The sequence below is a fragment of the Rhinolophus ferrumequinum genome, chromosome 16 (genome assembly GCF_004115265.2).
Source record: "Rhinolophus ferrumequinum isolate MPI-CBG mRhiFer1 chromosome 16, mRhiFer1_v1.p, whole genome shotgun sequence".
Classification (NCBI taxonomy): domain Eukaryota; kingdom Metazoa; phylum Chordata; class Mammalia; order Chiroptera; family Rhinolophidae; genus Rhinolophus; species Rhinolophus ferrumequinum.
Window position 1 is genome coordinate 21800827 of NC_046299.1, and position 10489 is coordinate 21811315.

Here is a 10489-nt window from a genome sequence, read left to right on the forward strand (position 1 = left end):
AAGTTCAGGGTCTGCAGAAAAGTTCCTGTGGCTCACTCTGGCCCACCTCAAAGAATTAAGGCTCCTCGGCCAAAGGCAGAGGCTCTTCCCTCAGGGCCAGGAGCTTCAGCCAGGATGGAAAAGAGATTCTGGAAACAATGTCACACCCAGCCAAACCTGGAGGGGGACAATCTCCCTGCAGCTGTCATAACCAATGGCTTTGTGAAATGTCCAATTCAATAAGTACCAGCTTTGAAGAGATGGGAAGTTCACTCCTAGGTATATACCCCAAAGAACTGAAAACAGGTGTTCAAACAAAAACTTACACACACATTTTCATAGCAGCAAAATTCGCAATAACCAAAAGGTGGAAACAACTCAAGTATCAATCAACTGACAAATGGATACACCAAATGTGGCATATATATATATATATATATATATATATATATATATATATACACACAATGGAATATTATTCAGCTACAAAAAGGAAAGAAGACATGTTATGAGGTCTGGCAATTAAGTTCATGAACTTCAATGTTGCTAACCTTTTTTGATATCACAGGGATAATTCATTATGAATTTGTACCAACTGGACAGTTAACCAAATTTACTATTTGGAAGTGCTGAAAAGCCTGTGTGAAAAAGTTAGACGACCTGAACTTTTCGCCAACAATTCATGGCTTTTGCATCACGACAATTCACCAGCTCACACTGCACTGTCCGTGAGGGAGTTTTTAGCAAGTGAACAAATAACTGTATTGGAACACCCTCCCTACTCACCTGATCTGGCCCCCAATGACTTCCTTCTTTACCCGAAGATAAAGGAACTATTGAAAGGAAGACATTTTGATGACATTCAGGACATCAAGGGTAATACGATGACAGCTCTATGGCCATTCCAGAAAAAGAGTTCCAAATTGCTTTGAAGGGTGGACTAGGCGCTGGCGTCGGTGCATCGCTTCCCAAGGGAAGTACTTCAAAGGTGACCATGATGATATTCAGCAGTGAGGTATGTAGCACCTTTTCTAGGATGAGTTCGTGAACTTAATTGTCAGACCTCGTACAACATAGATGAACCTTGAAAACATTATGCTAAGTGAAAGAAGCCAGACCCAAAAGGACAAATATAGTGTGATTCTATTTACATGAAACACCCAGAATTGGCAAATCCATCACAGAAAGTGGTTGCCAGGGATTCAGGGGAGTGGATACGGGGAAGTGACTGCTTACAGGCTTTCCTTTTGGGGTGATGAAAATGTTCTGGAACCAGACAGAGGTGGTGGTTGCTCAATATTGTGAACGCACAAAATGCCACTGAATTGTACACTTTAAAATGTGGAAACGGTGAATTTTATGTTATGTGAATTTTACCACAACAAAAAAAAAGACGGGAGGTGGCCCATCCAATCCTCATCTATAGGTGACCACTGGGGCTGAGGAGTCCTCCCCAAAGATTTCCTAGCTGCTTTTCTCCCAAGCAGGCAGGTGCTCAGAAAGAGATGGGGAAGGCGGAAGACCTTGATCCATCTCCACGAAGCACGAACCCCCTGCCCAGTCACGCTGTGCCCTTCACTGAGACTGTATACCCACACTTACCCATTCCCCCCTCCACGCCTTTTCTGTACGGCCCTTCCCTCACCCTCCTCCCCACACTCTAGGACTCCCACTGCATCCCTTGCCATCTCTCCAATTTCTGCAGTTCCCTCCACATCCAGCTCAACTCCTTCCTTGATCCCCCATTTCTGACCTCTGCCCACACCCCTCTGGGATTTCAACAACCCAACCAAGTACTTGATCCCATTCCCTCCCTCAGCCTTGCCTTTTCAAGTAGACGTTCAGCCTGTGAATGTCAGGAGCCCTCACCTCTGAGCCAGGCACACAGCAGCTCGTTGTAGCTGTCTGTTGGTCCTAAGCCTAGAGCTATACCCAGGACCTCTCCCCTGGTCACTCCCGACCAACACTGCTCAGACCCCAGTGGGAATCACCAGCAGTGCAGTGAGGTCACTGTGTCTCCAGGAAGAAGACCACAGTCTGCCATCTGACAGGGGATGGACGAGCCTTGTTTCAAGTCAGCTTGACAGCCAGACCAATCTTAGATCTCCAGTGAGTCCCAGGGTCCCTATTACACCAGGCCCTTTCCAGTTGTTTGCATTAAAATGATGAGAAATCAATACAAATTGCAATTATAGGAGAGAAAAAATCGAGAGTTCCCTGCCCCCAGCAAATTTCTACACGGACAGTGATAAGAATTAGAGCTGAATTCTGGGCAAGGACTGAAACAATCTAGCAGAACTCTAGGTGGACAGTCTTCGAATCACAGCCAGTATCAAGGTCAACACCAATACAAGTGGAATGGATCTGGATGACCACTGATACATCAGAGAAGCCTCCTAGGTCAGTGCTGGTACAGTCAGAAGGGAATTTGGAGTGAACACTAAAACCATCACAGAAGGAAGCTGATGGCTCTATTAGGATGGGGAGAAGTCAGGCTGAGAAGGAGCATCAGGACCCTGGATGGAGGGTGGAGGGAACCCATAGGTGGCCTTCGTGGGCATGCTCTGGGCCTTCGTATTAGGCTTAGAAGGAGCGGAATCAAAATTCTCATGGCCCCCTCCAGCAGGTGTGTGGGTAGGGGCGGGGAAGAGTGGACTTCGGTAAACTGAGCCTGAAGGGAAATGGATGGGGGTGGGAGACTGCCCGGAGAGAATTTCTCCACCATTTAGTCCCAGGGAGGCAGCAGAAGTGGGGTTTCCCAGGTCAGCCAGGTGTGGAGTCAGGTGGAGGAAGCTAGGGTGGGGGCCAGGTGGTGAGAGAGCCTCCGAGCCTCTCCTGCCCACTCTTTCCCTTGCCAAAGACCCCCGCCTCAGAGAGCTCACATCCCCACAATCCCAAACTTTAGGTAAAAAAAAGGTACAATTACGGAGGTGTTCTCTGAGCTTCCCTAGGATTCAAGGATGGGGCAGGGCCTTTTTGGGTAGTTTGTGAGCATTAAAGCATCAAGTCAACTCACGGGCCCCCAGCTAACCCCACCCTTGAAGGACTTAGCCTGGCTTTGCCACCTTGTCTGGACTGACCCACGGAGTAAACTGGGCCCATCAATCACTGTCCTTTTCCCTCATTCTTCTCACTTGTAAGGGAGGGCACTGAAACTGGATGACGTGCACAGCTTCTTTCATCATTAGGAATCTGTTTCTAACACGCAGAAACAGTCTTTACATGTGCTAACAGAGCTTATTTCCAATTATAAAAAAACAGACCTTCAAATTATTGTAGAAATATTTGAAACGAGCAAAATATAAAACAAGAAAAGACAAAGTCTTCTGTGATCCCGTTACCGAGAGGAAACCACTGTTAACCTTTTGGAAACTTTCTTTCCATGGTTGATTTTTTTTGGCATTCATGTCTTTTTTTTTTTTTTAACAAAAAAAAAAGTTGGGATCTTACAGTTTATACAACTTCATATCCTGCTTTTTCAACTGTCCTTATGCTTCTGTGAGCCTTGTCCCAAGTCATCAAATATTCTTCAAAAGTACAGTTTTAAAGATTGCATAATATTCCACCAGGAGGCTATACCATGATCACAGGGCGTTTATACCATGATCACATGATCCTGGTATAAATAACACGGCCATGAACTTCCTCACCTAGTGCATAAGTATTTGCCTGCATCTCCATTTCCTTAGGATCAATTCCTCTGGGTGGAATCACAAGGCCAATGAATACGATATTTTAAAAGGTCTTGACGTGTACCGCCATATTAATTTCCAGAAAGACACAACAAACCCATTGATTTTCCCGAGCCGAGTGAGAGCTGAAGTTCTGAAAGGGTTGGAGTTAGAATGCAGGACGGTGGTCCCGTCTCTCCTCCTCTCCCCCAGTCTTGAAGGTTAACTGTCCAGCAAAAGAGAGGACAGAATTCCAAGTCAGAAAATATAGGTCTGCAGCCTAGCTCTGCCTCTCACTGGCTTTGAGAACCTGAAGCAAGCAATGGTTCTCCTCAACTTTAAAATGGGTCTTGTTAGCGCTGCTGACTCCCTACACCACTTTCCTTGCTCACATGAAAAGATGTTTGTGAAAATTCTTTGTTACCATCAACGCTCTGTCAGAGGGCACTGCTATCACCCTTCTCATAACCTGGGGGTCTGAAGGAGTGGGTTGTCCCCCCCTTCCTGGTTCTCAGCCATCAGAATGCCCAGAATGCCAGGACAAGTGCTGGCTAGTTCTGAGAATAATAGAAAAGCAGCTTCCTGAGGGGAATCAGTGGGATCTGAGAGCCCAGGAGGACTCAGTTCTGACTTGCAAAGGTCAGAGACAGCACTGGAAGCTGCAGGGCCAAAAACTGGGCCTAGGGCCTCCCTGAGGGTGCTGGTGGGTCAGGGACTCAGATAGCAAAGACTTTCCTGGTAAACCTTCCTGTTTCAAGGCTCCCAGCACCTCCTTTCTAGTGTCCCAATTGGACATTAGGCCTTTGGGGGAAGCAGAAATCAAGCTGATTCAGTGAATGCAAAAAGTCAATAGCTGCAGAGGACCCCGGAAGCCATCAGCTTTGGCCCCTTCTTCCAGGCTACTATAAATCAGTCCTGGATCTTTAAGACCCACCAATTGGAAATGCAACTAGTGCTTCCAGCAAGACCTCTCCAGCCCTGGGCAGATGGAAACAGAGACTGGGATGCCTCCCTGAAAAGCACAACTGTCCGGCCTGAGCCTCCCACCACACTGCCCTATCCACCCGGCAAATACCCTTCTTCACGCCTACACGCTCACCAAGCATCACGGCCTGGGAACTCCAGTGACGTTCCCAGCGTTGGCAGGGAGAACTGCGTAGACCCCGCCAAACGCCATCCTCCGGATTTCCATCATCACCACCGGCCGCCCCCAGCCCTAGCCTACCTCCATGGCATCTCCTGTCTCCAAATACGCACAACAGGTGGCACCTGCCCATCCTCCCTAACCACACTGTCCACCTCTCCCTGCCCTCCACCTGAGCCCCAGTCTTCCAGCTGCGCCCAGCGCACGGAGCCTTACCTTTGAGATTTTGGGAGTGGCCCCGCGGCGGCCGGTTCGGGTTTCCTCGGGGCAGAGAGGGGATACTAGAGAAGTTGTTACCCATGGCATCAGGCCCCAGGGGATTCGGCACTCGCAGGGGCAGGAGAGGCTGGGCAGGAGCGGAGGTACAGAGCGCAAGTGTGTGCGCGCGCCGGCGCGCGCCGCCGGGGGAGGGCCCCGGTGGGGCTGCGGCCGGGGGCGGGCCGGCCGCTCCTCTCCTCCCTCTCTCTGGGCTCCGCGGTCCTCTGCGGGTCCGGCCCGCCGCGAGGGTCCTCGCGCGAGCTGGCTACCTGCCTGCCATTGCCCGCGGCGGGCGCGGGGGCGGGGGCCGCGGGCGGGCCCCTGAGTCGGGGCCGGCGGTGCCCGGGGCTGCCCCCTTCCTCCAGCTGGCGCTCGGGTTCTGGCTGGCGGTGGGCGGCGCGGTGGCTCCGGCGCGCTCCCCCAAGGCCATAGAGTCAGGGCTCCCGGCGCTCCGCGGCTCGGCCTGTCCAGCGGCTCGGCAGCTCAGCGGCAGGCTCGGTCCCCGCCCGCGGGGACGGCCGCTGCGGCGACGTGCGTGGCGCCCTCCCGCCGGCGGGTCTGCATGGAGCGGGGCTCCGTGGAGCGCGGGGCTTGCTGGGCGCTCCCGCGGTGGTTGGTCTCCCCCCGGCCGCCACGCTCCAGCCACCGTCGCCCCCACCCCCGCCCCCAGCCGTCGCCAGGATTCCCTCACACCGGTTGTTATGGTGACAGCTGCGCCGGTGAATGGGCGTCTTAGTGACACGCGCGCGCCTGTTCAGCCAGAGGTGGTCCTCGTTCCCGGCGGCCAGGAGCTATCCGTGGCGCGGGGGCCCCCGGACCCAGGTGGCGTTAAGATGTCAGGCAGAGGTGGGGCTCCAGGGGTTGGACTTCGCCCTCTCACAGACAGTGGAACGTGGTCTTGAAAACAAGAGAAACGGTAAAACAAGCATATTGATCTCCCTGGGTGCCAGGATGGGGCCTGGCACTTAATAAAAGCTCAAGAAAAACAATTTAATGAGTACATGGATGATTAAATAAATGAAGTGAGATTAGGAAACAGACCACTTGTTCCTCCACTCTCAGTCAGATGTGAAGGGGCAATGGCTCAAAACAAAAAACCCAGGATGTCCAGTTACCGGACACATAACATCTGAGGCCTTTTGATAAATACAGACTGGACCTAGGACACTGAGTTGCTGGCCAAGCTGGGGAAACAGACCTCAGGGACAAACCATGGAGAACCACCAACTCTGAACTAAGTGGTTCTGTCAGCTATAAGAGGTGGGGGAAGGGGGACTCTGTGGCCTATAGCAGTCAAAGGAGGCTTCCTGGAGGAAGGGGACTTCAGCAAGTAGCCTGTTCACATGACTCTTCCATCCTGTAGCTCAGCACTGTACCAGGAAGGCAAAGGGAGTCATTCTCTATCTACGTGGACATGGGGCATTTCCCTCTCCTAATCTATCAGGGGTAGAAGATGAGCCAAGTTCCCCCCAGAGAGAATGTGCCGTCCTGCTCCTCTAGGTCACCCCTAGCTCCCTGACTGGCTTCAACAACTCTGGATCCAGAATTAGCAAGGAGTGGGCTGGCAATGGGCATCTCATTCACCCTGTTATGGAAGCTTCTTCCCTCAAGTCTCCATGTGATGGCTTTTTATTATTCAGGCAGAGCTCATGTGTCACCTCCTGACCTTCCCTAACCACCCCAAATAAAGAAACCCCACCATTCTGTCACTTTCCATACCATTATTCTGTTTCATTTTCTGGAATTAGTTTGAAAGTAGCCTTTCCTTCTTGTTTATGTTCTGCCTCCCCCATTAGAACATAAGCTCTGTGAGGGGAGAGAGCGGTCAACTCCATTCATCATGAAGTCCCCAGGCCCTAGGAGAGCGCCTGGTGTATGACAGACTATCAAAAAAGTATTTGTGGAATGGGCGAATCTCCCTGCTTGCCAGCAGAGGAACTCCATTAATCTCCCTGGGAGTAAAGCCTCTGAGCCACCCTTTATTTCTCTCCCCTGCCCTCCAGCCCCACCCCATTGCAGGCATCACATCCTTAAATGTCTGGGACTCCAGGCAAGCTAGAAATATCCGTGACAGCTGCTCTCTGGGGTCGGGAGGGAAAGACAGCCCCCACCCCCACCTCCAGCCTCTCAGATGCCCAGGATCACGTGCCCAGCCAGCTGCAGAATGGACATGGCAGGTCAGGGGTGCTGTCTTATTTATGGGCGTATCTTCCCGAGGCTCACTCCCAACTGATGACTCATGCATCAGAAATCCATGGGCTCTGAATGGCAGCCCACGCACACATTTTCACCCACACCTCTACACTGTCTTACACACTCACTTCTACGTAAGCGCACACACTCACAAGCATTCACATGCCCCCCTGAAATCTGCTGGAATGAGGTCACTGGGAGATGCTGCTGGCATCAGAATAAATCTGAAGGCTCTGTATAAATGAGACTAATTCCCTTGGAGTGTGTGTGAAGTGCGAGTCCATTGGTATGATTTGCAGACACTGGCTGGGAGAAGGCTCAGACTCTTTCTAGAGTCCCAGCCTCCCTCTTCAGGGAGGAGGAGCTGGGACAATGTCCAGGGAATGGAGGAGGGTGAGGCCCCAACGGTAGAGGACAGCAGAGATGTCATAGGCCCCATTTGGTGTAAACCTGGGGCAAAGCAGGGGAAAGATGGAGAAGGTGAAAGGGAAGAAGGGAAGTGAGGGCTAGGAGACTGGTGCTGCCTGAGGAGTCCAGAGGCAGTGACAGGCTCTGCAGCTCAGAGCAGCCTGATGTCAGGGGCCCCACAGGAAGGTGAGAGAGACATTAAGGACCAAGGCAGGGACCTAAGGGCAGGACAGGAACTTCCCCTGACCCAAGAGGGTTGAGGAGATAATGGGAGTATCAACGGGGCCAGGATGAGGGTGAGGCAAGTGAGGCACCTCTGGTGTAAAATGCGAGGAGGCACAGGTTCTTAGGGTCAGGCAGTGCCAACCCTGCACTTGCTCGGGCCTGAGGGTGAGGGCCTCTGAAATTTTGCACATTAGGCCACCTCCCAGCCTGGCCCTAGCACTTCTGGAAAGCTCTGTACTGTGGGAGGGGACACCACTATCAAGGGTCAATTGGGTGCAAGTCTCTGGCCAGGCCCGGGACCTAGAGAAGGCTGTGCTTCAGAAACCCCTTCCTCGCAAGGGCTATGGTTAGAGCCAGCTCGGAGGATAGAACAACTCCAGCACCCAGCCCTCCTGCCCCGACACTGGGCAGAACTCCCGAGGCCCTCAGGTCATCCTCCAAGTCACCCTTGGCTGCCAGCAGGCAGGGAAGTGACCTGCATGGCCCTGAAGGACCTTCGCCGCCCCATCCCATAAAGGAGGAGGGAGAAGGAGCCTGCCAGGGATACTGGGGCTGGATGAAGTCACCGTTTTGCTGGCTTCAATGGAAGCTATTAATACTATAAGGTGGAGCTCCAGCACCTGTCATGGTGGCAACCCTGCCTCCCCAGCAGTGTAGATTCTGAAGGCGGTGCCCAAGGGGGTGAGTGTGAGTGCATATGTGTTTGTGTGTGTGTACATGTGTGTCCTGGTGTGTGAGTGTGTGAGCGCTCACACCAGCGCGCAGGGGAGGGAGGACCCCTGCAAGGACCCAGGGCCGAACCAGGGCTCATTCAGCAGCAGCTTTGGTCCCCACTTTTCCTTCTCTCTCTCTCATTTCTCTCCCTTCTGGCTGGCTCCGTCCTCTCCCTCTCCCTCCTCTTCTTTCTCTCCTTCCTTCCCTCTGTATGGAATAAGGAACCATACTACCTTATTCCCAGGTGCCCTTCTCCCTGCCCTCTGCTCCTCTCCACCCTTATCACTTCTCTCCTGGATGTCTCTCTTCCCTTTTTATTCCTTGCTCTGTCTCCTCCTGCTGGTTCACCTCTGTCTTCCCTTCTTCCTCACGCTCCACAGCTCCCAGATCAGTTCAAATCTTGAAGAGTCTCCATGTTGATAAAATAATAAAATATTTTATTGAGAGTCTCCTTTCTTCCTTCCCTGAGCTGCTGGATGCGGAGCCCAGAACCAGCCACAATGATGATCCCCCACCAGGCAGGCAAGAGTGGGTACATCTAGGCCAAGCTGGACTCCCCTAAACTTGAGATCACCCTAGTCAATAGCATGACGTCGATGTCGAGAAACTAACCTTAAAATAGCAAATAGCCAAAACCATCCCTAGCCAGGATCCAGGGGGCCCCTGGTATCCCCAAAGCCCAGCCCATAGTTATCAGGCCTACACAGGGTTGTCCTACCTGAATTGCAGGCGCTGGACATGGTAGGGGGGAGATTCCTGAGCGCCTGATACTCAATAAATATTTATTCAATGAATAAATAAATCAGTGAATTAATCTATCAGTATACCCACCCAGTCAGCCTGGGAGGCTTGCTCAGACCAGCTCATCTGGCCACTTCCCTTCTCAATACTAGTACTTTTCTCACGAAACTTCCCTGAGGCCAGGCCTTCCCTTTGAAGAATGGCAGTCCATACTACACCTCTTAGCATGAAACAGGCACCATACTACCTTATTCCCAGGTGCGTTGGAATTTGGTTTCACTCGTCCCAGTGACCATTTATTGAGAACTACCTGCCTGCCTGGCACTGTGTGAGGTAGAGTTTCCTTGCTAACACCACGAAGGAGCTTGTCCTGTGCTTTTGTATACTCCAGTCCAGTTCCCCACCTCCCAGAGCTAAGCTTAGGACTGAACACACAATAGTTCTCATTATTGTCAAGATGTCGGTTCTTCTTACCTTGACATATAGATTCGATGCATCCCATTCAAAATTCCAGCAAGATTTTTTGTGGATATTAAAAACAAACCATTGATTCTAAAGTATGCATGGAGAGGCAAAAGACCCAGAATAGCCAACACGATGTTGGAGAAAAACAAACTTGTAGGACTGACACCACCAAACTTCAAGATGTATTATAAAACTATAGTAATCAAGGCTGTGTGGGATTGGTGAAAGAATAAACAAATATAGGTCAATAGAACAGAATAGAGAGCCCAGAAATAAACCCACATAAAAAGAGTTCAACTGATCTTTGACAAAGGAGCAAAGGCACTACAATGGAGCCAAAGACTTAGTCTCCAACAATTGGTCATGACCAACTGGACATCCACATGCAAAAAAAATGAATCTAGATACAGACATTACACCTTTCATAAAAATTAACTCAAAATGTGTCACAAACTTAAATGTAAAATGCAAAACTATAAAACTCCTAGAAGATAACAGGAGAAAATCTAGACGGTCTTGGCTTAGGTGATGAATTTTTAGATACAACACCAAAGGCATGAACCATGAAAGAAAGAACTGATAAACTGGACTTCATTAAAATTAGTTTTCTGCTCTGCAAATGACACTGTTAGAGAATAAAAAGACAAATCACAAACAGGGAGAAAATGTTTACAAAATGTATGTCTGATAG

At 50.8% G+C, this 10489-nt stretch overlaps 1 protein-coding gene across 3 annotated transcripts in view; it reads right to left on the minus strand.

Moving 5' to 3' along the window:
• Nucleotides 1-5496, minus strand: part of NEURL1 (neuralized E3 ubiquitin protein ligase 1) — a 69446-nt gene extending 63950 nt beyond the window's left edge. Inside the window, exons 1-2 of one of the 3 annotated variants that reach the window (XM_033130667.1) lie at nucleotides 5011-5217; nucleotides 3769-3876 (exon numbers count right to left, since the gene is read on the minus strand). In XM_033130667.1, coding sequence (XP_032986558.1) covers nucleotides 3769-3876; nucleotides 5011-5095 — 193 coding nt within the window. In that variant the 5' untranslated portion in view covers nucleotides 5096-5217. The other 2 variants (XM_033130668.1, XM_033130670.1) reach the window with 2 other exon arrangements.
• Between the last annotated feature and the right edge of the window lie 4993 nt (nucleotides 5497-10489).